This window comes from Netta rufina (assembly GCF_964035555.1).
Source record: "Netta rufina genome assembly, chromosome: 5".
Lineage (NCBI taxonomy): Eukaryota > Metazoa > Chordata > Aves > Anseriformes > Anatidae > Netta > Netta rufina.
Genome location: NC_140128.1, coordinates 49068576 through 49095925, shown reverse-complemented (window position 1 = coordinate 49095925; position 27350 = coordinate 49068576). Strand labels below are relative to the sequence as shown.

The 27350-nt window shown below is 44.7% G+C and overlaps 1 protein-coding gene across 1 annotated transcript in view; it reads right to left on the bottom strand.

Moving 5' to 3' along the window:
• Positions 1-1256: 1256 nt before the first annotated feature.
• RIN3 (Ras and Rab interactor 3) overlaps positions 1257-27350 on the bottom strand; it is a gene marked incomplete at its 5' end in the record, with an annotated part of 67438 nt that continues 41344 nt past the window's right edge. The window contains 6 exons of the mRNA XM_084287439.1: positions 1257-2279; positions 4218-4381; positions 7585-7716; positions 16333-16641; positions 19002-20489; positions 25297-25388. Coding sequence (XP_084143565.1) covers positions 1971-2279; positions 4218-4381; positions 7585-7716; positions 16333-16641; positions 19002-20489; positions 25297-25388 — 2494 coding nt within the window. The 3' untranslated portion in view covers positions 1257-1970. The remainder of the gene's footprint in view (positions 2280-4217; positions 4382-7584; positions 7717-16332; positions 16642-19001; positions 20490-25296; positions 25389-27350) is intronic.

Here is a 27350-nt window from a genome sequence, read left to right as displayed (position 1 = left end):
CCCCCAGACCTACTGCACGTGGACCCGTCCCGGTGTGATACCCATGGGCAAGTGGGTGGAAGTGAGGTGGGGAGCTCGTCCCAGCACTAGTTGGGTGGGAAAGGAGGTGAGAGGCAGTGGTGGTCACCTTTGGGAGAGTGGATGCAAAAGAACAAAGGGGGCTGTAAATGGCTCCAGGCAGCAGCAGGCTGCCCCACCAGAGGCTGATGGCAGCACGTGCGTTCAGCAACAGCCCCCTGCAGGTGGGCACCCCGGAGGCACTGTGGGGGTGCCGACAGCTGCACACGAGTAGAAATAACCAGAAAACTGAGAGCGGTGTCAGCTCCGTGCTGGTGGAACACCCTGTAAGTTCTGCATGTGGTGGCCTGGCAACCAAGGCTGCCGCTGTTCACTCTTCCTCATTCTTGGTTGTTATTCCTGCCCAACGTCGCAGGCACACAGCCCAGGCTGGCAGATGCACAGTGCTGGTCTGGCATCTCGGTGCACGTTTGGCCACTGCGTGCCACTGCGTGCTACTGCTAGCGCATGTAGATGGGGACGTTTCCAGCCCCAGAGACCGAGCACGTGATCAGCCACAGGCGATGCCATTTTCCCTTTGGAGGTTCAGGCGTAAGGCAGGGACCTCAGGCAATGTGGCCCAACTTGTTCTGTTTCTGGATGGGAGGAAACACCAGCAGCTTTGAGCCAAGCCCACAGTAAAACATTCCCTGCTTTCTCATCACAGCTTTGCTAGGCCTGATCCCATGTTTGCCTCGCTGCAGTGGAGGCTGCTTACCTCCTGCATACAAAGCCAGTCTCTTGCATTGGTAGTGGGAGTCTTGGCTGAAGGAAGGCACCCAGAAGACAAGGATCTGTCTCACAATTGAGGCTTCCACTGCCATTATCCAGTCCTGAAAAGCTGTTTTCAGAGTTCATGAAATGAATTTTTGCAGTTTCAGTTTATTCTGTGGAAATTTAGGTTGCAGGGAAATGTAAGTTTGCAGTGACCGAATGACTGAAAGCAGAGGTAGAGAAGAGAATTAGCAAGTTCTGTCTGCAACTGCCTGGTTTTATTAAAGTAATAACCTCATGGGATTTGCAGATATGAAAACACTAGAGAAACTAGCAGCTGGGAGAATTATTAAGTTCTTTACAAATGTTTATTTTAAAACAATTGCACCATATCACACATGGAAATAAATACACAATTAACCAAACACTATTGTGCAACCAATGTGATTAAAACTGCTGTACATGTAAAATTTATGGTGATGACTTTCAATCTTTAAAAAAACACATTGCTGAAAATGCCTAAGCCACCTGATTTTAGTGACAAATAGAAGGCAGAAAATATTTTCTTAGTGAATGTGCAGGATCCTCTTGCATGGTCTATAATGATGTGGATTTTAAAGGCAATTACATGTTGTAGATGGCAAAACAGAGATGGAGTTCTGCTACAGGTGGCACTCCTACGCCACCAAATACATCAGCCAAGACTCAGTTTATTCAAACGGGGTGAACAGACGTTACGTGGTGTAAATGCAGTCTTACCTCCAAACAGCATCAAGGTGTGTGCAGACCTTTCACAGGCCTTGTGCACAGGCATGGTTCACACCTGCCATAATTTATGTTGGGGTAAATGTCCGCTCTTCCACAAGACCTCTGGGTTCATTCACAAGACCTCTGGGTTCATTCTTCTCTGTCCATTTACATTCTGTGACAACAACTGGTTGCCAGCAGGAGGTTCTGAGGTTTGATGCTTCAAGTTTTCCACAGGATGAATGTTCTCCTGAATGCTCCTTTTATTTCTGCAAATGAACTTCACTGAGAAATGCTCTGTATTCAGACAGCATCTACAACTAGCATATCTACCCTGTGTTGAAGGCCAAGCACCAGAGGCCTTCTAAGATCTGCAGAAACCGAAGGATCTCATGAAATAAACTATCCAGCCCTTCCAGGATGGCAAACTCAACAAAAGAGCAGCACAGCCCTTAGGAAAAGTAAGAGTCTTTGACAATTGGAACTGGTGGTTTTTTATGGTCTATTGGTTTATAAATAAAATGGAAATCTTTCTTGGTTTCACTCTTCAGCAGTGAAGCTTTGATATGGTGGGGGAGGGCTTCTTTGTCCAGCTGCAGCCACTGGTCATCAACATAAACAAAAAGTCCATAGTCCTTGGGATGGGAGACTTCAAACTTTTCAGCACACTGCTGGCTCAGCTGCTCAGCTGTGGTGTCATTCCGAGAGGCAAGTGTCCTTGACTGAGCACCAATCTCCAGAAAGGCGATGGAGATGAAATCCTGAAGAGGAATATGAGGATAGATCTTGTAATTAACACAATGACTTTAGGAGACAATACTCAGCCCCAAATCTCTAGCTACCTAGAACACATAAATGCTCCCAAATATCCTCCAGTCATCCTCCAATGCATTTTTCTTTTTAAATTTATTATTTTTTTTCTCCTCTGAAGAACAAGCTCTGAATCAGTGAATACTTAAGCTAGCAAGCACTTAACCAAATAATTAGTCCCACAAAGACATATGATTAAAGGTCAAAATCAATGAAGATTTTTTTTTTCTGATTTTGGTGACTATCTTTAGTGTGCAGCTGTCTCTCTACAGTTCCTGAAGAAACAGGATGCAAAAAAATAACAGACCTCAGAGACTTGGCTTGAAACCCCAGCATTTAACAGAAACAGGAAAGGATTGGTGTTGTAGTGGCCCTTGAAATTCCACTGTCACCTAAGCAGCATCTTGAGAGAGTGGCCTCCAAACTTCCTTTCATGAGTAATGAAACAGCAGAAGTTGTGCTTCTTCTGAAGGAGGCTGATTTACTTGTATCTTGTTTCAGACAGTAAAAATTGACAGAAAGACTTTCTGTTGAACTTATGAGGTGCAGAAATCTACAGTACCTTTGGCCAGGGGGGAACCTGTGTATTTAATTTGTGTCTGTGACATTCAAAAAACTCCCAGCCATTTCTGTTAGAAAATACTCCAGTTCCCCAGAAGAAGTGAGAGAGCTGCGGACTCTCAGACTGTTTAAATCCTACACATCTGCCAAATATTTGGACTATGGGCTTCCAAACTGTGTTTATAGATGAGTAAGGCAGCCAGAAGGGCATGTGGGGGCATGGTGAACATGCCCGCAAGGTAGTTACCCCTGCCAGGGCGGGCTTGCATGTCTATGACATTGCACATCATTCAGAGGAAGTGAAAACAGCCCTTGTGCTGCTGGAAACTGTGGAAACATTCTGGGGAAAATGTGGCATTTGCTGGCCCAGTTATTATGCTCCATGCTATGTAGCTGCTATGAGCTACTGTCAGAGCAGCACTTAGGGATGGATGGATAATTATGTGTCCCATCCACCATTCATATGTTCTGAGATCATTCAGAACTGTTTTGACTGCACTGTGGAAAGCATATTTCCACCGTGCTGCTACACAGCTATTTAGACAGTCTCCCACTCAGCATTCTTTCAACATTTTTATTTGAGGCTCCCACCTCAGTGCTGACACTGCTCGCTTTTGCCCTGTGAAGGCTTTGCAGAACCTGAGACGTGGACTTTGCTGCCTCCTTGTGGGTGAAAATTTGATCACAGGACATGGGGCTGTCATGGCACCCTGTCTGCTTGCTCCTGCCTCCAGCCCCACCATGGCTGGAGGACCAGAGGCACCTGTACGACTGGTGCATGGGACATCTTCACTGGGATACTCACAGTGTGAGCGTCACAACTAATACTTCTTCAGCTAACCAGCCCGTGTGGGGTCTGCTCCACTGCTGGGCAGGAGAGGACAGGTTTTGGAAGTTGCTTGTCTGACCAGCCCTTGGGATTGCTCTGGTCCTCTCACATCTTTATGCTGCTCACATCTCCTCAGCTTAGCCCCTGGCTTCCCCAGGCCCTAAGGGCCATGAAGAAGATGGCCCTCCCCACTGCAGCTCTCCCGATATGAAGATCCTCACACACAGTCCTTGAGAATGAGCAACGAAATCACTTTTCTGTCATATTTAAAATGATTTAGTTGAGTACTTCAAGACTTCAATATGCATTCTGTATATAATATGTAGTTCAAATGAGGTTTGCTTGTTTAAGATTTGGAAATCTTGCACAGTATGTTCTGTCTCTTAATAGTGATTTGTGTTGATTTAATATTTAAATAATTATCATATTTAAAATGATTATGTATGGATAGAGCACATTCATCTCGCAGGCCTTTTCCCCAGGAAGTCTCGCCAGCTACCTGCACTGATGAGCGGGAAGCCCGGGCCTTGTTCAGTGTCCTCCGCCGCTCCCAGCGGTGAATGGAGTCCTGCACCTCCATGCTCAGCTGTCGAGTTACTGTGATTTTGTCATAGTTCTTGATGTGCTCCAGGGCCCCATAGGTGGTGGTTAAATAATAGGAGCCTGCAAAAGGAGAAGGTCTTGGATGAGCATCACATCTGCATGGGCCATTCGTTTCCCCTTCCCTCTTGACTGTGCCCATGCAGAGACCCTGTCTAATGCTTGCACTGCCCATGCCTGCAGGCAGGTCGTGGTGGCCTCCATCCTGTTTTGCTTCACAGCAATGTCAGCTGCCCAGGCTCCTGAGATTGTAGATGTCCTAGGGGGCACCACAGACCAAAGCTAAGCTACTACAAAAGCAGCTTGGACAAACAAACCCAACCAGCCACCTTTGACCACAGATGATTTATTTTCTGGGACATGTTCATCTTTTTGAAGTGTTCAACAGGGCCAATGCAGTAGGTCTGTAATGTGGGATCCTGGGCAGTCCCCACGATGCAAGGCAATGGTAACAATCACAGCGTGCTCTGCAGGAAAAGCACAAGGCCTGCATTCATCCCCTGACCTCAGCTACCTTGATGAAATGTTTAGATCCCAAGTTCCCTGTGGGGTCAGCACCTTTGAAGGAGGTCTCAGACCTGCAAGGAAGGACAAGTCACCCTCTGCTCCCTCCACATCTATTGACTAGATGGGGAACCCAGATGTCTGAGACAAATTCCTGTACTCTTAAAAGTTAAGAGTGATAAAACTTGGTAAACTAGAGAAAGAGGTGATGGAACACTAAAAGCCAGTCCATTTTCCTCAAAAATTCCTGACTGCCATGGTGTTGGCTGAAACGAGTAATAAATACCAACTGCAGCAGCGAGGGAAGGAGCTGGGCTGTGATAAGAACATGCTTTATCAACAGGGCTGAAGATAGACCCTGACAGGAGGGCAGAGCTCTATGTCTCCTCTGAACAAGGCAAGGAGGCAGCCCGGAGAGCTGTGTGAGGTGTTCCCTGGCCTCCCGTGGGACAGAGCACACCCGTCCCAGCGGGGCGAGGGGTCAGGCCGCGGCTGTGCCCGTGTCACCGGTGAGCCCCATGCCGGGCCAGGCCTCGCTGCAGCCTCCTGCTGCTCCTGCCCTCACTTCAGCTGCCGGCAGCACAGGGAGAGCTGGAAATTGCCCCTGAGCTGGCAATTTCTCTGCTTTAGTGCTTCATAAGAGCTGCGGCGCCTCTAGATGGCGCCTCCACATCACCCAAAGCCCCTGCCCGCAGCGGGCTCGCAGCGCTCGGGCTTTGCCGAGCTTCAGTCTGCAGCTGGTTGCATAAGTGGCAGCTGAGAGCATTTTGTCTGAGCAGTGTTTTTAGAGAACCATTAAATATTAGCCTAAGAGAGACAAAGACACTGCCATTTATCGTTCCGTGCTCGGGTGGATCCAATGAAGAACATCCCACAGGTATATAAGGATTGCACATGCTGAAAACATGGCACGCTCCCTCGCTCTCTCTTTTTTTTTTTTTTTTTTCCCCATCTTCTCCCATAAAGCACATCTGAGAACAGGCTAGCAAGCCTGCAGGTGCCACTTACCCTGTCTTAAATATACCCTTCCTTGTCTCCCTTTTGGTGTGACTCCTGCTCTGGCAGACTCAGGGGTGCCCCTGGTCAGACTGGTGACCCCTGGTGCTTCCCTTTGGTCAGAGTCCAGTTCTGCCCCCCGCTTCCCACCCCCCTCCCCCCCCAGAGGAATTCATTACTTTTTTTTTTTTTTTTTTTATAATAATTAATTTTGCTTTCCCTTTTCAGCATCTTCATTTCCACACATCCGTTCCCCATCTCCTGTCCTTGCCTTTTCCCCAGTAGCCAACATCAGTATTATTAAAATTTGATCAAAGTAAATTCTTAATTTGGAGGCCAGATTTAAATTATTTTATATATTTGTCTGACTTATTTTCACAGTTTCCTCACTTCTGCTTTCCTTTAATTTTTGTTTTATTTCTGTGCCCGAATCTATTGTCATTTAATGTTGGAAGTCCCATATCAAGTTGACTTTTGACAGTTTCCATTTGCAATCTCTGAGCTGTCTTCATTAAGCTATTCTATTTTTTGCCTTTCCTTGTGTCTGCAGTTATTCCCAGTACCCTTTCTGAAGTGGTTATTCAGCTAGTGTGATCTGGAGCTTCCCTACAGATTTTTTTCCACTTCAGCTGGAGTATAGATTTCACATAGGCTTTGCATCTTTGATTTGAAAGAAATTCCACCCAGCTTTGCCTTTGATACGCTGAGCTCCTCAATCCAGCTGACTTCAGCAAACAGCTCAGTAGTGTGCCCTTTTGAAATGAAGAACCTGTGGGCAGTGTAGTTACCAAAAACAGCTTAGTTATGTCAGCAAAATGCTGTGCTTAGGCTAACATTTTTTTTCTGCTAACATTTTTTTTTTTTCAGCAGGAATATCAGCCTATGCAGAAACCCCTCACTAACGCAATTGTATGCTACTGTTATTTCTCTTAGTACTTAATTTTGCTCACCTCTGCACCATGCTGGGTAGATGTGCTCCTAGCTACAGACTGACACTTTCGTTTAATATAAATAAAATTGGTCTGCTGTTGTTCATTCAGGACTCCTTTCTACAACCTCAGTACTTACCAAAACAAGTTCTAAAATGAAGTCCTTCATATTGTTTTAGTGACTAGTTGGTGACAAATTATCTAATTCAGAGTGTACAACACTGTAACTGTAAGTAGCATTTGCTTCCCAAGCTGTATTTGAGATGCTAAAGGCCCACAGAGCCCTAGGATATTTACCCCTCCAATAGCAGAGGTCTTTATTCACATTCAAAACTAATATTTAACCTTACTTTTTTTTCTCTACCTTGCTGTGATACTCAGCCAGAGAACACTGTCAAAGGGTCACTCTACTCATATAGGGAATGAGAATGACGTAGGGCCATAGGAATACAATGCAGTTTAAGAACTGCTCTCTTATCTCAGAGGAGTAAATAAAAGTTGCACAATGGATTGCAGCAGTTTAGGTTTAGGCAAAGACCTTTTGACTTTTCAGCCTTTCAGCCAAGGAACACTAGATGTCCCTGTTTAGGTTACTAATCCAGCAATTCAGATCTCATTTGTGCTGGGCCCCCTGCTTTTCTTGTTTGTGTCTGAGGTCACGACACTGCTAAAAAGAGTTGAAGTGTTTAACAGGCATTTTAAAGCCTCGGATTTGAGAAGCTTGGCCAAAGCTTATCCACAAAACCAGAGCCTTGCTGCCCTACCTTCACAAACACTAAAGTAAGGTAAATAATAATTTGCAAAGAGAATATTCAAGGAGCAAACATTGTACTTTACCTTCACCTAGCTGCAGAGCAGGGTCCATGAGCTCCATCATATACTCCACATTCAGCAGGACTTCAGTCAGGTTGCTGCGGGCCAGCACATACATGAGCACGGGGAGGAAGTCATCTGCACCATATGGCTTTCCTGAGCAAAGAGAAACACAGAGTGGTCCCAATAAACTCACCGCAAAGGCACAACAGTGACAGTTTCTCACCCAACTGTCTTTTATAGACTTTAGTTTAAGTTATCTGAAGAGTTAAAGATTGAAACTACCAGCAAAGAAAAAAATGGCAAAAAAAGGAAAGTTAGCTCACTTTAAAAAGTGAGTAAACTTGCTTCAAACCCAAAATAATAATAAAAATATTATTATTAATAATAAAAATATTATTATTAACAAAAAGGAACACTTTTAGTGGGCTCTATTTCAGTCATTCTTAGTTAACTAGAGAGAGAATAACTTAAACTTCATGGATCTCAGACATGGGACAACTCTTGAAGAGCTCAAAGGCTGAATCCTGCCAGTTTGTCCCTCCGATTTGACACTGCCATTAAGAGTGCAATTCATGTTTGCAATATTGACAGCAAAGCAGTATACGTGTGTTAGGAGTATTTATTCTCTTAGGTTTGCTCTTTGTTGGACTGAAGAGTAAAAAAAAGAATTTGAGACAGCAGTTTTTAGAACTGAGGACTTTTGTGCTTATGTTCCTTCAGAAGGCAAAAATTCACCTACATGTTCCTAATTAACTAAAGTCTACCAAGAGTTAGGACCTAAGAGGAAATATCTTTCCAGCCGTAGTGTCTAGCTGGGAAAACAAAAAGTCCTTCACATTGACTTAGACTAGGTTTTTGGAGCTGACGTTCAGAAGGGGTTACAGGAACAGATCTTAATGGGCTCAAGATTTCCTGGGCTTAAAACAACAAAGAAGTCAACAAAGTGATCTTACATGTAATCTATAAAAGCTCTTTGGGATCTCTGAGGACAAAAAAAGCATACTTGTTAATAGTTATCATAAATAATTATTACTTAAAATGAAATTCTGAAATCCGAACAGAAGCTTCACCACATAAACTGCAAAGAACAGAGAGAACTTCCCTTATTGAAAGATGCTTTCACAGAAATATGTATATAATGCTTTCATTTTCTGCCAACAGGTCACAAATCCATCATGGACAACATGTAATACCAAGCTGCTTAACAGGCCTATCTTCCCAACACTCAGGGTTGACCATTCTTCTGAAGCTAAACTCAGAGTGCATTCATTCTGAGTGATCTCCCTCAGACTGTGAGCATTTTTACTCATCTGAGGTGTTGATTTCACCACTTTGGAACTGGCCAGGTGTGTCTCACTTGAGAACTCCTTGGCTCATTTCAAAGAATAAAAGCAATTCTTGACATAGATGCAGTGAAGTTATGCCCTGGCCATTTTTGACCCATAGTCCATATGCCCTTCCACGGTGAGGAATAAATTCCTATTTCTCAAATGTTCCCACTGCCTTATTTCAAATCCTTGCCATGAGCCAGCTTTCCCTTTTTTGTCATTCATAGCTGACGCAGATTCTCTGCTGGCAAAGAAAGATATTCTTTTAAAGCCTCAAATAAGCATGAGCTTAGACCCTGATTTAAAAAAAGAAGAAAAAAAAAAGCGTGGCTTTAAAATAAACCCAGTAATATTCTAGTGAACAGAGAGTTGATCCAGTTAAAACAAAGTGTTGGAGGATAAGAGATGCTCAGATCTGTAATTCAATCTGTTTCTAACAGAGTCTGTACGTGCCACAACACAATTTATCTAATGAAAGCTGGATTAACGCTTTCGGCTCTATTTGCTCTATTGTGGCTGTCTTTAGTTAAACAACACAGCTCTTGGTCCTCACCCAAACTGTGAAAGGACTCTACTGTTTTGTTAACATCTGGATGGGGGTTTTGTTAGTCTCTTGTTGCCTTGGCTTATATCTCTGCGAAAGCTTCAGCTCAGTGAAGGGTCTGGTTTATTACTGTCATATATGTAAACACAATAGAATCAGCTTAGTATTACAGCTATTTAGTACTGTGTAGCAAAAAAAAAGATGGCTCAACTGGAACATGAAAGCTCAGTAAAAAAACTGCACTGAGAAAAGCCCTGTTTTCCTTTTGGCTTGAGTAAATCAGATGCCAACAGAGTTAATTCTGTATAGACACAGTATAATGGAACATGAAATACATTAGAGTTTGTTGGGCTCATCTTTTCCCTGCTTTAAAAACTTTTTATTTCTATGTAGTAGTTACTGACAAGTGGCATGGAATTGGTGCTCCTGATTTCCTGAAAGCCAAGAGATTTTCACTGCAGCACCCATTGCAGAATTTTATCTTCCTACCATTTCTTCTCCATGAACAATCCATATTTTATCTACTAGGTCATACAAGGAAGTTGCCAGTTCACAACATGGGTTCTTATCTACTGAGAAAAAATCTGCTGGTTTATTATTGTTATTATTGTTGATTAAATCATTGAAAAAGATAAACAACCAGCCAACAGGTTATTTGTCAGCCATTGCATAGTGGAAACTGGAACTTGGAACTGAACAATTTGGTGTCACCAGCCACCAACTTTTAGTGTCAACTGAAATGGAAGTTGGAGAGAACTTTTCAAGAACATCTACAGAATCTCTCTATTTCTTTTTTATTGTCTGAGAAGTGGTTGTGTTTACAAGCAGGCATTGAGTCCATTATTTTTCACTGTTCCCTATCTCATTTCTATAAGCTGATTTAGCTGCTCTGCCCACCAGCCCTTGTTATTGCAACCCTTTCTCAACTTTAAATTTCATAGAAATATTATTGGAGTCCCAGCAGTTTATAAGGCAAAAAATAAGAAGTATATAATACAAAATATATAAATACAAAAAATAAGAAAAGAAAAACAATACAAAAAACAACAACAACAACAACAACAAAAACTAGACTCTATTTTAATCCATGTGTGGGAATATGAAGCTTGAATCTTAAATACTTATGTCTGTTGCTAAAACTGAAGTCAGCAGAAGCTGTAGGTGAGAAGCACCACCACCAAGTACCACCACCAAGCACCTGCACCAAGGGAGAAGCAGAGCTGGCCACCCAGGATGTAGCTCTGACTCCATGTGTTGCCACGGGCATCCCGTGTTGCCTTGGGCAGGCCAGGAAGGTATCGTGCCTTCTCCTTGAAGGTGTCGCAATGGTTTCCTGCCACTGACTGCCAGGGCTGGGTGCCTGAGAGGGCAGGGCTGAAGCTCTCCTGGCCTTGGCCATCACAGCAGGCTCAGGGAGTACCTTGGAGATGTACAGTGGGCAGTGAGGACAGCTCTGACATACCCAATATCTCAGCCCCTCTGTGGGGATGATAGCTGCTGTCAGCAGTTCACATCTGACCAGAAGCTTCATGCAGGGCTGCTTTCCCCAGGCTGCTGCCTCCTCAGCTCCACTTTCGGTCTGTGTCAGAGCCAATTCCCCAGCCCTGTGTGTCTTTCTCGGCCTGGGGTCTCTCAGAGAGAGGAAGGCCTGCAGCTGATGGGGTTAAACCCAGCCCTGACCCTGCCAGTGCTCGTAGTGGAACTGGGACTGAGCTTGCTTGTTCAAGGTGGCGTTGTCCTACTCCAGATATGACTTTCTTGCTCTATTTGCCCATCTTTCCTGCAGGATCAGGAAACATTTATTTCATAAATATCTGTAAGGAGCTTAAAATAAGCCTTCTCTTCTGCCACAAACTCATCCTATTATGTTTATAGCAAAGCAAATACAACGTCAGCTCCTGGCTGGGATGCAGCACTTGAATGGAATGGGTATTAATTAAATACATGATTTAAAGCAACTGGAATTCTGCCCAAACCTCCATAAAGAAATTACAGCCTGTTGTAGCACATTCATGTATTTCTTCTCTCTCCATGGGTATCCTGACAACCAGCAGACAGTGATGATGCTCTACATCTTGCTCTAGTATTTTATAGCCACTAGAATGACGTCTAGCAACAGCTGTCCAGGAAATATGAATTTTAGCCTCAGTTTATAGCTGGGAAACCTAACGTACAGAAAGGTTAACTGGGATTTGTTCAAGATCATAGGAAAAGATTGTGACCATCTTTCCACTCACTGGCATTTTACTGTTTCTTGTCTCATACTGCTTCAGACAGGTTTGATTTGTGGTATAGTTGAATTAAGAGAGTTAAAACGTGCAGACAGAATGAATCCATTTCAAAAACATATGCTCTACAGATCAGGGAAATTCATTCCCCTGGAAAAATTTGAACAGACTTTTTAGTTCAAATGTAGCAATTGCACTAGCCAGAAGAAAGATATAATCTCTAGTCCATCAACCTTCATTAAGAGTAAATTAAATAGAAATACCATTTTCCCAAAGATAGCAAAGCAAAACTGTAATGTGTAGCTTTATATTCCTCCTTAGGAGTGAGATGTGTTAGTGAGCAATGCAGTGGGATTGCTCTGACTTAATTTTAAGAGTTTCTAGCACTGGCACACTGCTGACTGAGGCCAGTTTCCTTTCCAGAGGTTCAGCTACCACACTGAAGGCTCACTGCTTCATGTCCATGCCTTTGCCAACTGCAAAGCCACACAGAAGCACATCAGGGCAACCATATCCAGCTGCTCAGTTTCACAGAGGATGACAAACTTCATCCTAAAATCTAGGGAATAGAAAGATTGCAGTGGAATATATGTATTCTATCTATATTCTTCCTCCAAAAGAAGACTATTTATTAACCAGGCAAAATTATGCAATGGAAATTATTAAATCGAACATTTTAGGGCCAGCCACCTAGCCAACGTCACTCTAGTACAGAACTGGGTTTGAACTGTAGTCCAGCCCTCTGTGAGGTTCTAAGATACTTCAGCAATGAAACTTCATAATCTTAGTCCACAATGTTAAAAAGTTGCAGTAAGAAAACCGTTCCTCTCCTCATTCCTTTTGAATCCCATCATAAAGCAGGCTTTATAAAGTATCTTTCAAGCTTCCAACTCATGCTTAGAGCATTACTATTTCTGATCTTCCCAGGTCACACACTGACCAAGCTTAGCTTGTTTGTCTCGCCTAGTGTTTCTTCATAAACTGATGTCCATACTACTCTATTTTTTCATTTCCATCAGTTCTCTTCTGCTGAGCAGCAGCTCTCAGGTAGCACAGGGCTTGGAGCTCTACTCTTACCGCTGCCAGTGCACATCACACATGTTGCAAATTTGCATGTAATTATCATTCCACAAGTGTCACTTGTGCTTTTGATATAGTGAAAGGCAGAGATTATACTCCTAACATACAATACCCCTTGACATTTTGTCCGAGGAAAGGTATTTCTGGAAGATAAACAAGAAGCAGCTTTTCCTCTGTATGATTACAATGCTTCTGTATAAATGAGATATGTGGCCAGCCCTCTCTGTGGTTACTGGAGCATGCCCTCCAAATGTTGGAGCGGCCAGACTGCTGGAAGCTTACAGTGCCTGCTGAGTCCTGCCTCTTACTTTTTCTCGTGCGTAGAGTAAAAGATGCCAGCCAGTTTGCAAAAGAGATCCAAACTCCCCTTCTTCTCTTCTGTTAATGCATATTATTCTCCCTAACTACTCCTAGTATTTTTAGCAGGCAGGTTACACATCTTTAAATTGTAGGTTGCATTCATGGAGGCATATGCTGAAGTTATTTAAGTTTGCACAGAACTTGGAAAAGCTCAGTGAGACACCACAGTGCTATCATAATTGTCCCTTTGGGGGGGATACACTTACTAATACTGCTGCCTACACTGTGTATGTGAGCATCTGAACCAGTACCCCTAAACTCCTTTTATAGCCAGTGATGAACTAATCAATATCGTCAGTGGAGTTTGCCATGAGTCATCTCACCCTAAAACAGACACCTACATCTAAGCCAGATGAATCAACTGAACTCTATCGACTATGTCCCCATTGTCTATAATGAGAAGTTAGATGTGATACCCATCTGTGGCCACCTACAGCTAGATGTAGCTGTAGATGAGTCCTGCCTCAATGTACACCTACATCTTGTAGTTGCACTCAGAGGTCTGTTAGGAGGAAGGTGTTTTGAAAATGACAGTGGACTTGCCTTCTTGATTCCTTCTGATGAATCAGACCCATAAACTGATGGCCTATGACTTGAGGGAGAAATGTTAGTTTATGCCAGCTGAGAATTTGACCCATTGAGCCCATACTCTAAGTATCTAAGACAAATTGTCACAGCTAACTTATCAGACAGATTGTGTTACCTAATATAAATTGCAACCTTCTATTAAAACTCCGACAACCAAAGCAGAAAAATCCTCCTCTCTCAAAACAGCAGGCTAAACATGGAGTCAGACATGGCTGACTTCAAAATGTTGTAACTCTTGCAGCAGTACAAAGATGAGCACCGCTGCAAGGGCAGATGTTTCTCACTGAGCCTACCCTTAGTTTTAAAGTACCTATTAGTAAACCTTGGCTGAACCTCAACTGCCGTTTTTCAACCCAATAGGTTGAAAAATTTGTGTTTTCAAGGGGGTCTGAAAAAAAAACGGTGTTTGATTTGGTGGTATTTGTGCTTTTCTTTGAGATGTGAAACCATATTCTTAGGCCAGTTGTTCTATTGTCAACCTAAAGTGGATAAAGGCCTGGCCTGAACTTCCGAATTTCAAATTAAACCAGACAATGTAAGTAATTATCATGTCATGGAGCAGATAATTTTTCTGACAGAGGTAGACTGATTTTGGTCCTGTGGCAGAGGGAATTATTAGTTCTGTGTTCCACACGCTCAGACCTTCTACGAGGGGGGAACTCTTTAATTCAGTGGTGAGTAAAAGGAACTAAAAGAAGAACAAATTGCACAGGAAACAGAGCACGGCCGCTACTCTTCCGGTGCTAAGAGCAGTGCACTGCCCTGGGGCTGCCTGAAAGCAACAGGGACCCTGGGTGGCTGCTTTCGAGGTGGGCAGAGAGCAGAAAGGGTTCCTACCCAATGACATCTGGTCTGAGCAGCCCACAGCATACTCTTTCTGCACAGCACCGGCTGGGAATCTTCCGTCAGAAAAATATTTCAGTGTGCTGAACAGTTTGTCTTTGCCAGGTGGAAAATCAAAGTAATACTGGTGATCTGGGGTCAGTTCATTCTTGTGAGAAGGTTTCGCACATTTCATTTCTAACCGGATCTACAGGATGTCTCACTGGATTTGTCTCTGAGTGCAGTCTCTGCCATGACTTAGACTATAGCATTTCCCTGTTCTCAGGGCATAAATTCACATGGGAAAATTTCCCTAAAGCCAGGCCAATTTAATTCTGACTAGACCCTGATGTGCAGTATTGGTCATGTATACTGGACAGGGAATTGGATGCACACAGCAGAATTCGGCTTTTGAGCCCCATCCCACTTGCAGCAGCACTCGACATGAGAAAACAGTTCAAGATGGCTGAAATGAAGTGCTTCAGTTAGCAGAACAAACCACAATCATCTGATTTCATGAATGCCAACCTTTTTAAATATTTCAGGTTTTTTGAATTGTTTCTCTGACCCATAATTTCTGCTGCATAAAATGACACAACAGCATTTCCTGCAATAGAGAAATTCCAACCCTGAGCCAGCTGAGGCATGACAGATACATAATGTGCCACCGCCATCGGAAGGAGACTGTGTCTCCTATGTGGGTTTTAATGAGGTGTTTGAGTCTTTGATCTACATCAGATATTCTCTCAGACTTGAAGTAACACAGCTGTTTTTAGAAAGTTACAGCAAATTGCCCTACATGCGCCAAAATCTTCTCATATGAGGTGAAGGCAGTCAAAGGTCCTATCTGCCCTGCAGCTTACGCTCAGCCCCGGTGTGGCTTCCTGTTCTGCTGTTAATGTGTCTAGATCAGTTGCTGAACTTTGCTGCATGCTGTCCAAGGGAGGACCCCTATAAGAAGCTCAAGGACAATTCCTGTCTGTACCAACAACATGGCTGTTGTTGGTACGGAACAAAGCAGAGCAGAACCTTTGCGGATGGTAACTTCTTGAAAAACTGCAGGTCATTGCAAATGAGTATCTGGCTACTCTCCTAATTATGTATGGCTCTTCATCAGCTCCCCAATACACAAAGAAAGCTCTTAAAGGGGTAAGGCGGGCTCCTGGAGGAAGGGTTTTTTGGTCTATCTGCAAAAATGCATCCTGTCTGCAGGCCAAGGGCTTAACATGCATTTAGCGGTTGGCCTGAGGCCCAAGTTATACTTATACTTGGAGTACGGACTTCCTCACACCACAGAAGCTTAGTGGTGGCTCTTGGAGTTTACCAGACTATCAGGAATTAATAACAAACGGTACGAGTATTCTGCATCTCCTCTTCAATTTAGGCAAAACTTTGTAAAGGCCAAATCAAGAGACCCTTCCCAAAGACCCATGCCTATAGGTTACCATTAAACTGCTATGTGCCGGGACAGAGCTCTGGGGATTTATGGAGAGCTGCATGAAGGCTTGTGCAAGATGGCTATTACCCATAAAGTACATGCTTACAGACATTATCTAATCCCTGGAGTTATGGAGCTTAAAGTTAACTTTAACCAAGAAACACCTTGTATCTGCTATTAGTGCAGAGAACTTCACAGAAACTAACCAGCGCAATCTGAACACAACCTGTGAAGAGCTGATACCAAACACACCAAGATATAAGAGTTGATACCAAACACACACAGTCTGGATATTGCCACATCGACTGTAACATAAACCCTGTTCCTGCGGTACCTGGCAAAGGACCCGTGTGGAATACCATGTCAGTAGCAGTGCTGTACCTGGGTTTCCCTGAGCCATGGAGTCATAGATGAGTTTGCAGGACTTCAGCAAGATGGCAATCTTCTTTTCTGGAGAGTAGGCCTTGTGCATGGTTGTGAACTTGTGAAGGATCTTTTCTAGCACAACAGTTTCAGGCACACTGGTTGTGACACCGAGGTCAGTTGTAGTTGTGTTTTGTATCACAAGTTGGTTCTCTTTTAGCTGCTGTAAAGATCCATCTTTGTTGTGGATTTCTTTCAAGTAAGAATTGATGGCTTCTTTTAAAGGTTTAAGGACACATTTGTACAAAGATGACTCAGCAATCGCATCTGCATAGAGATGGGAGAACACAAAATTTCATGGTAAATAATCAACACCAAAGTACAGGTGCCAGTAAAACTCCCAAGAAAACATGGTTATTCATGTACTATTGAATAGCCATGAGCAGGGAACAGAAATTACAACCCAGAGAGTAAATGGCTCGTTACTGGCACCCACCAGATGTCTGAAAAGGCTGCAGACCAACATGACTGCACAGTCTCTGCTGCTGGAGCCATAGGAGAGCTCCAGCTGTCAGCAGCCCCAGTACGCCTGCACTGCCTGACTGCCGAGCAGTGCGGCACTGCCAGGCCACAGGAAAGCCAGCTCTGGGCAGAGAGGAGGAACCCCAGCTAACTGTGCTCGTTCTCACAGTCAGTCCTGGGGGGATTCACCTCATGTCCCTTCAGACGTCTCTCTCACCTGTCTGTTTACTTTGGGATGAAATTAACTGAATCCTTGAAGTGCCCCTTTCTCCACACTGACTGAAGAGGGGCTGTAGCCACCAGCTCAGAGGCGGACACCAACATCTGGTCAGAAGCCTCTCACCCTTCCTGCTCAAGTAGCTCTACTTTACTGGTGTTTAAGTCAATTCTTACGCCACCTGCGTGTGAGGAAATTGTTTGTGTGGGCTGAGCTTTTGCTTAACGTCCAGCAGGAGACAAAAGGAACCATGAGAGACTGTGAGAAAGTGCCTTTCAGTCTGTTGTCCACCTCCTAGAGACCAGCGGCAGAGCTAGCAGGGCTGCAAGGATTGCTTGTCACCCCTGCACTGTGGCAAAAAGGTCACTGCCAAGGGAGCCGTCTGCTCAGTCAGTGAGGCATGAAACAGAAGGCAGTGACATTTAGGGATACAAAGTGCAAGGATTTCAAAGACTCAGAAAATCAGCCTGAGGCAGGAGGGATTTGAGTAGTAAATCATCCCTGAGGGGAATCCCTGTCCTCTACAGAAGGGTGACTGGGCCGTATCGTGCTGCTAAGGAACTGCAAGTGAACAGGGCTGGATCTAACCAAGCATGTCAGTAATCCTTGCACACACACAGCTCTACCAAGCAGAACAAGGACACTTCTTCTTTCTGCCTCCTCTCCACCTTCCCCAAGCAAGACTCATAGTGAACTTTCTGTGCTGACACCCACTCTGCCTCTAAGAAAGGGGTTGCTGGGAGAAAAGTCCCAGGTGTAATACGAGGTGTGTGAGAAGTGAAACTGTAGTTCCTCTCTCGGAGCTACGTCAAGGGGCGGGCAGCAGGTCTGCTCTGCTGGGAAGGCCTCGGGGTCATCTCAAGGCCTCTGCTGGGTGAGAAAGAAGTCAGCAGGGGCTGCTGAGACTGACAGCTGGGCACCTCTGGGTCACCACTGAGCTGCCCCCCCCCTAATACTGGAGCTGCAGGATTGCCTGGACACCCCGGCCACTTCTGTAGTTGGCCATGGTCTGTGCTGGGAGCCTTCCAGCTCCCAGATTGCTCTGAGACAATTTAGGGATTTATAAGTAGCTCTGCATTGGTTCCCAGGTCCTGAGCAAACAGTTTTAAGTCAAAAGAGTGCGTATTCCCTCATGAACCCCTTTGTGTATTCCCTCCTGAACACACATAAAATGGCCAGGCCAGTCTATTTTTATTTATTTATTTTTAACAAGGAGATAAATGGAAAATTATGACTCACAGCAGATTGAGTGAAACACCCTCAAGCACCCAAAAAGATTATTATTTTTTCTCCCCAAAGGCACATGATTTCTGTAGCAGAGAGGTGTGAATGCTGCATTTGTGTAGCCAGCAGTGTTGCAGCATGCAGCATTTCAATGCCTCAGTGCTGAGGCTCAAAGACCGACTTGGATCAAATGATTCCTCCAACCTGAACTCAAAATCGTTGCAGTCTTGTCCCTCCTTGTTGGACAGCGACTGGTCCCCAGCTGGCTGCCACAGGCAGCTCTCCATCCTCATTGCAGTGTGGGGAAGGGGATGTGGAAAGCCAGGGGGAACAGAGCTGTGCAGGGTCTTGGCCTTTTGTATTTGCAGTGAACACAGCTCTTTGTGCATGCCTCTATAGCTATATATTTGTATGCATATTTTTATGCATGTTTATGCATATTTACATACACACATCTCTCTCACACACACAAACATACATTTCTCCTGCTTAAACTTGTCCCCTTAAAACATTCAGAATGGTATTTTCCCCCTCATTGGACTCCTGGTTTTTAAAGATGCTCCCTCAAATGTTGGCAACCACAGAGCAGACTTCAATTTAAGCCCCTCAGCTTTTGGGAGATGGCTTATAATTTCTGTAAAGCAGAATTTGTGTCTGCACAGTTCTGTCTCCCTCCTCACTCGCTCAAATCCTTCCCAACGATGAGTAAAGCACAAACACCTACCTAACTGTTCCTCGGTGTAGGTGGCTGGGTCTATCAGAGATTTCAACTCAGTGCTCTGCACCAAGTAACTCTTTAGCTGTGTCATCATCATCCGTATTTCTTGTAGCATCTCTGTGCTGGAGCTCTGCTTCGCCATCATCTCCAAACTGTATACTCTGTAGTCCCGCACGAGGTTGCCAAAGTACGAATCCTTGTCCTGTGCCAGCTCCACTATCTTCTTCTGCAGCTTTCTATCATTCGACAAAAAGACTGTGAAGACATTGGACAGGCTGACAAAGGACAGCCTGTTCTTGGCCTTGTCCAATATCATGGAGCGTGTCTTCTTACCAGATGAGCTATTCAGCATGTCCAAGTCATCCTCGGTGCTGCTGGTGGAGTAGGAGTCTGGCTCGGACGCTGATGCCTGAGCTACAGCGCTGCCTCCCAGGCCTTCCAAAGACAAGTGGGAACCTTTCAGTTCGGCTGAGATCACAGACTTGCGGCCACGTCCTGGTTCAGTCTCAGTGTTTGTGCAAGCTGCACCACCTGCCACAGGTGCTGAGCCACTCGTGCATTGCACCTGCACCGCAGACACAGCCGGCTCCACCACCGTTCTCTGCTTTGACTGACAGGAGCTGGGGACCCTCGGTACTTGGGAGAGCCTCTTCCTTCTCGGTGGAGGGATAGGAGGTGACTTTCCATTCTTAATGTCATTACTTTGTATATCAGGCATGTGCTCCTTCTTCTCTGCAGGTTCAGGCTTTGTCTCCTGAAACTGTGACACAGCCCTTTCAGGAACCTCCCCAGGCATTTCTACAGCCTTTCTGCACAGCAGCCTTTTATCTCTGCTCTCTGTACTCGCGTCTTGTTTTCCTTCTCCCTCTTCCCCTTTCAGCGTTTCACAACTTCCAGGCTTACCCAAGCAGCTCTCCTCTGAGCTCCTCTCACAGAGCCTTCTCCGCGGTGGGACGGAGGGCTGGGAACCCTTCTTGGGGCTCGCTGCCGGGGACTCCTTGAGTGAGCTGCTCTGCTTCCCTTCTTCTTCTTCACCGTCACCGCCCTCAATTTTCATTTCCTTGATGCTCTTTCCTAGTGGCTGAAGAAGCAGCTGGTTTTCTTCACAGGCCGTCATCGGATCCCGCGGGAGCTTCAGAGAAGACTTCTGACCGTGAGCGTGAGAAGGGGGCGGTGGGGGGGGGCGGCGGGGAGACCTCCTTTCGGCGAGCGTGGTGTCAGGGGGCAGATCGACGCTCACAGTGCGGCCTTTAGGAGGAGGTACATCTGGAGGAAAAGGATTACTGCACTCTTCTATAAAAATAGGATTCACGAACCACAGCCTGTCATTTCCTATTGACAGCTCAATTTCACATGAGCAGTGGTTTATGCTACTTGCAAAACACTGGGTAGATCTTAAACTGTCTGCCTGGGCAGTGCTGAAAGCAGAGTCTCTTGCAGGGTGGAATAACCCTTCGCCTCTTGTTCCACGGTTTAAGGAGGAATCCCAGAAGTCTGTCAAAAAAAAAAAAAAAAGTTAAAAAAGAAGAAGAATGTAAAAACTCCCTGAGAGAATTTTAGCTGCTAACTGTATGTGGAAGTCCTACTTTTTGTTAAAAGAAATGGCACACATCTTTCACACCTCTGCACTAAGCAGTATGAAGAAAGGGTTGCTTGTTTTATGTGCATGAAATGTATGAAACCAGGGGAAAATCTCAGAAGATTCATCAGAAATTCATCAGTTTTCTGATGAATTTCTTGCCAATTTTAGAATGCTCCTCTATTGAGAGATATTAATGTGCAGCCTGTGCAGTATGAGCAAGAAGGTGCAAGTAGCAAATATGAATGTTTGAGAAAAATGTTCTGGGGCTTGTTCAGTGATCACTACCTTCAAAATGCAAAGGTGAGTGAAGACCCCAGGCCACTGCTGTCTGCCTCTTGCTGACCGTGGGAAGGTGTGGGGCTGGGATGTGCAGCCAGGACCCAAAATGTGCCGGGAGCACCAGAGTCATCAGATGAAGACGACTCCACCCAGCAGTGAGCTCATGTGGTGGGGTCTGATCCTGCCTTGCAATACAACCACTCCAGAAATACATGACTTTGTATTACTTCCACAGATCAAATTTATCATTAACTTATACAGCTCTGGATGACCATTATCCAGAGCCGTGCCCAGGCTCTGTTTTGCACCTTGCCTTGAGACTGCCTGCCTGCAGGTGTGAAAGAGGAAAGCTGGTGCACGGGACTGTGTACATAGGAGGGTTTTATACTGAAGGACTACAGAACAGTTATGTATGTCAGTGCCATCAGCTGTGACTAGAAAAAGAAAGTGGTTCAGATGCAAGAAGTCATTTTACATGTCACAAACCTATTATTGGAATTTGTCTTTCAATAAATTGTTTTAAAAAATTATGAAGTGTTTGTATGTATTCTGAGCAGTTTCAGTATATTTTTAACCTCTTCTCCTTTTCCCAGAGGTGTGTTTTCAAAACTGCTTGCTTTATTGGTTTGATTGCTTTTAATCACTCCTCGAGCTGCTAATTCTGGGTCCACTACTGGAAATATCAGGAAACAGAGGATCCTGCAACCTCTTTGTTTTCTAACCAAAGAAAGAGGTAAAATCCTATGAGGGTATTCCCTGGCTGAGGACTGCATATGTGCCTATGGATTTAGGGACAAGGGGAAGACGGGAAATCCCAAAAACACAGAGATGCAGATAACTACATTAAACTGTTCCAGCATGCCTGTTGCCAAGCCTGCAGCTGCCTTGCTGCAAAAACCTTACTTGCCAAGCCCAGGAGGGGACACATGGGATGGCCCCAGTGCCCAGCAGGCAGCCCTGGGGCAGCAGCACAGCTCTCAGGACTCTGTCTTCAGCCGAGCCTGGCCAGGGCCCTGCTCTCCTGTCAGCTGCACCAGCGCAGCCCCCAGCCCATCACAGGGATGAGGATGCGGGGCTGGGCTGGCTACAGCCCTGGGCCTCCTCTTGAAAGCCAGCACCCAGAAATGCCTGGAGGGACTCTCAGGTAGGAAGGCTACAACAGAGCCTAGAACAGAGCAAAGAAACGCTTTCACTAAAGCCAGTACTGAACCATGGAGTGAAGCATGTTCAGATAAAATCTCTCCACTACATCCCCAAAGAGAGACCACTTCTCCTAAATGTATTCCCCGGTGCAGACGTGACTCTTGGTGGCTTCCTGCTTTCAGCCAACTCAACACAGTTGCTGGCAAAGCTGTCTTCTTTCTGCTGCCACCACAACCTGCCCTACGTAGCCTCTGCCTTTCCCCCCAGTGCCTCCATCTGCCAGAAATGTCACCCCCAGGCACAGTCCATGGATGTGCAGGCAGAGCAGGGTGGGCAGCTGGCTCCTAGCTGCCTCTGCTCCCTCTGACCAGGCATTTATACAGAATACCTACAGAGCAGGCTACATGCATGAGTGAATTAAATGACTGCATCGCCATTACAGAGAGAGCTAGGACACCCACAGCCAAGTGAAGAATGTGGCCACAAGTCACTAAAGCAGTAGAAGGTCACGTGCAGTGCCAGACTTGGAGCAGAAAGGCTCCTGCACGACTGTCATGTTAGGGCGGTGAAGAGCCTTTAATTTTATTTGGGTCAGTTTACCCACTGCAACCCAGCAGCCATCTTTCTGTACTACGCTAGCAAGCCACTTATTCTGTGTCCACAGCCCCTTCCTTGCTCAAAAAATGCAAATTCTGAAAAACCCTCTGAAGCCCTGATGTTTAAAGTCAAACCATTGGCCACCTTCTGTATCTTGTGCTCTCCTGAAAGCATGTTGTACTTGCTCTGACTCTGTCCCTGGAAGGCAGCAGACTGCCTGTGGCTCAGTTTCCCCATGCTGAAAAATGGAGATGATAACAGCATCTCTTATAAAAAATCTGGTAGTCTAAGGATGCAAGAAGCTAGTGTTACACACCAGCTCTTCCATTCCTATCAGGATGAAATTGTTGATTTGTCCTTTGCAACCCAGGCTAGTATCCATGGCTAATTTGAATTTATGAGCAAGTCCCCATTTTTTCTTCAGGAGGCTGAGGTTAGCACAGCTTTATTCTCTGATTCCCTACCACGAGAGGGAGGAGAATAAAGAAGCTTAAAATAAAAGTGTTGCCAGGAACAGCAGCACTCTTGACAACAGAATTCGGGAGCAGACATGCAGATGCAACAGCACATATGGTACCATGTTACCAAGCCCCTCATGAGACTGTCTAGGTCATGATTTCCTTTGCTTTAAATCCTTTGGGTATCAGCAAATGCAGAGAACTGGAAGTCAGAATATAATGCTGCAGAATCTCATGGGCTGAGGAAATGGTGAGTAAACCAATCTACAAAAGGGAAGTTGGTTATTTTTCTCAGTAGTAGGCAAGGATAAAACACTGTGACAAAAATGCAATGCTCCACTCAGTCTGTGAAGGACCAGATGAAGCAGTGGCGGTCTTCCCAAGGGCTACACAGCTGCTTCACGAAGGGTGTTCCCCAGCACAGCCATGCTGTTTTGTGCACGAGGAAGGGGCAGTCTGTTCTTCTCCCATTGCTGTCCTGGTTCTTCCCTTACCTTACATCCTGGGAGGGATGATTAAGAAGTTCTTTGAGGCTTTGGCACTTGTGTGAAGGAGATATGTGCTCTCTGTGCACTGCAGTCACACTAATTCTGCTGAGAAGACACCTTTTATACCAGTGAGGTCAGGACTACAGGCCCTGCAGTATATCTGCTTTGACAGATATTTTACAACCAGGCCCTTTGTGGAAAAATCCAGCTTGCAGATTGACTTCTTATTTTCATCCCTTCCCTCTTTCCCCCCCAAAAAAATCACATCACTTGGAAATAAATAAAAATCAACGTACTAGAATTTCAAACAACACTGGGGTTCCTTTGGGAGTGCCACAATAGGCAGCATATATCGTTTGTACCCGTGAGATTTTGTTCCAGGAAGCAGCAAACACCACCACTCATTACTTCATCCTCTTTGACCTCACTGAGACAGCATGACACTCCAAGAAGCTAGCATAATTTCCCAGAAAATCTCTACACAATAGCATTTTTTCTCAGTTGTCAAAAGCTTCCCTAGGATGCAATGTCCTGTGGCAAACAAACCTCTAGACATCCCTACTTTTATGACCACCGCTGTACAGGAGAGAAGAATACAACCAACACTGCTTTGGTGCTTGTGCTTTGGTTAATCCTTTCAGAAGCTGCTGGAGACTTCCCTGAATCACAACCTTCTCAGATGAGAGAGAAGGTTGGTGAATCATGATGCACTTCTTATGTTTTAATCCAAAAGTTTACACCTGTTATAATTAATGTGATAGTAAGTTAGCAACTTGTTATCTCAAGTTGCGGGTTGGACTCCCATATTCAAGAATTGGAACATATTCAAAATAGAGGATGCTGAGAGTGTCAAGAGGCAAATCTGCTGGTAAAAGTCAATGAAGCTGGTTGAACTGAAACCAGAGGGTTTTGCCCATCCCTTCTGGGAGGTTTAATGCAGAAGATCCAAAAATAGATCCCAAAAGCCCCAAGGTGTTCTTCTGAGTATCTCTAAGTGAGCAAACTCTTCAGCTTCCAGCATTGTTTCACTGTTTTCAACAGCTGAATGGAAACTGAAAAGCATAGGAACGTGATAGGCACTTGCTATCTGCAACAGTCATCTCAAGTGGAGTGCATTTAATGGGAAGATATAGGAAGGAAAGAGAGTGCTTTTAGTTAACAACTGCATTTTCCAACTCTTTAATTTTATACTTACGATCTAAAATTTGCTCATTTGGTGCTGTCACTAAAAATAACATTTTGTTCTGTATCTTATCGATGTGAGGCAAGAGAACACACTGGGACACTTTTCTACCAGCTAGAAATCCAGCAATAGGAAGCAGACATACCAAAATAGAAAAATATCACATTTCCATCAGGATTGCCCCGACTTATCAGAAGGGGAAATTACAAAGATGTTTTCCTCTTTTCATATACCTCTGATGTCAGCTACTTTGAATGTGTGTAAGCTATCCTGAGAGGCTGTGCCATGCTTCAGCTATTGAAATTTTTGCCCCAGCTCATATGGTGAAAATGTAGGTATCATGCCCAGCATGGAAGTCCAGTGGAGGTTAAAGTCCAAAGGGGTGGTGTGAGCTTTTTTTCAGTGTGTTTCCATGAACCTAAAGATAACAAATATTTTCTCTCCTACATTCAGGCTTCCTCATCTCTTCTGGAGACAATAGCTCATCTGTTCACCAGTTGCATTATATCTGTGGAAGGCACTGTGGTTCTCACAAGCCTCAGAGAAACCTTGAGTGCTTTGAGGGACTTACCTATCCCCAGACTAGAGATAATTTCAAGATCTTGAAAGCTATTGGCTTCTAATATTGCTTGTGGTAGCTTCAGGGTGAAGGGCAGCAAATCTCTGTAAAAAAAGAAACAGTGAAAAACTAATGAAAGAATAAACCCCACAATTGCTAGGAACTCCATAATTCACCATTGGTTTAGTGATTGAACTGGCTGACAATTTCAGCCCCGTTCTGAAAAGTACTGAAAGTTGCCTGAGGCCAGCAAGGAATCGTGCACATTGTGCTGGCCTGGCTTGCTCTGATTTCATAAGAGATCACCAGCTCCTGTGGTGATGCTTCATGCCCTGCCGCTGGCTTAATCACGGTGCCTTGGCTTCCCCCTCTGAAAACAGCAGTAATGCCACATCAGGGGAGACTGCAGGGTTCGAAATACCTTCCATGAAAAGTGAAGGTAATTAGAAAATGAAGTATCATTAGAAAAGCCATTCCTTCTGGCCTGGAGGAGATTTGCAGTCTTTTTTTCTTTTCTGTATACCTCTCTCTCCTCACCCTGCTTCCTCTTTCAGCAGTCAGTGTAAGCGTGAGGCAGAGCAACACAGTGAGACACAGTTGGGTTAGGAAAGTCCCCTCTGAGCAGGAGAGACCCCCGGGTGAAGGTCAGACAGTGGTGAGGTGCTGTGTGTTGCTGAGAAAACACACACAGCTCTCTGCTCTTGGATTTATGACTGTTTGGTTTCTTAAAACATGCTGTATTTGCACTAAAAAAAGGACGTAGTTTTTCAGAGGATGGTAGCTGGGCTTCATTGAAGCACACCCTATGTCTGAAATAATTGAATGGAGCTCTTGGGCTGGCAGTCAAGTGCTTAGGTTTGCCTCTTGCCCGATGACAATTTGCTAAACCTCTTCCTACCTCAATCCTTGTTCTAGCAAGGATAAAAAAGCTGGCAATCCTAGCCTCTTGGAATGGGGCAGGGGCAATTTCCACTTTAAAAAGTTTTAGCACATAAAAATGTTCTGCAAGCTGCAGAAAATTATTTTAGAAGAAGCTGGTGATGTGAGCAGGTAGTCTCTTCTATGTGAGCACACACAGCAAAAAAAAAACATGACTGCATGCCTGAGGACCCCTCTGTGGAGAGACGAAGGAAGGCAGGAGGTTTATTTTTGCCTTGTTAACAGATACATATTTCACTGGTGTACCGTGTACGCCATGGGTTCTTTGCATTTTTCTGAACCCTCTGTTGTCGCATTATTTGGCATTAACAGATTTGACCACAGGAGCTTTCTTCATGGCAGATACCAGGTTTAAAAAAGGAAGGGGGTGCCCACAGGCCTTCTCCCTTCTTTGTTATTGTTACATGCTTGAGTCATATGTGCCCAATTTTTTCTCTGTGTGTAGAAAAATATGTCTAAAGTAAAGAAGCATGAACACTTTACATTAGTAGAAAAAAATTGTGATTTTATTTATGGGGCAAGCAGCTTGCAGATAAGCCACCATGTCACCTGTTATCTACAGGTGTAATTTTTGTGATGTAAGGTAATTTACCCATCATGGTAGAAGAGGCCAAACTTTCTTTTGGAAAGAGCTTGTGAGGCCTGATAAACTGTTTCCAGATATTTATAGATTACTATTTACTACAGCCCTGAGAACAGGCCTCTCTGCTCATTATCACAGATTGCTTCTACAAGCTGCCAGGAAATAGCAGGTCCATGCCTAAGCAGCCTTTTCATTACCTGGCTCTGTCAGGAAAATGACTCCCTACTCACCTTATCTTTTGACAGCAAGCTAAGAAATCTCCTCAACCATCTGAATGCATATTTGACGTTCTGAAGTAACAAGATATAACAGAAACTAATAGAAAAGCTTTTCTTCTTCTGTTTTCTGGGGCTCATTCTCAAACCACGATCCTTTCTGCAGGAAAGCAGAAGCGAGCAGAATTTTCCCTGCCACAAGCCAATTGCCTGGAAATGCCCAGCATTCTTGCATGCTCCTTCGGTAGGACAAAAGTCTTTTATATGGGGTTCAGGGTAATTTATGCCTATTCCATAGGGCCTATGCATATCTAGATGGCTAAATGACT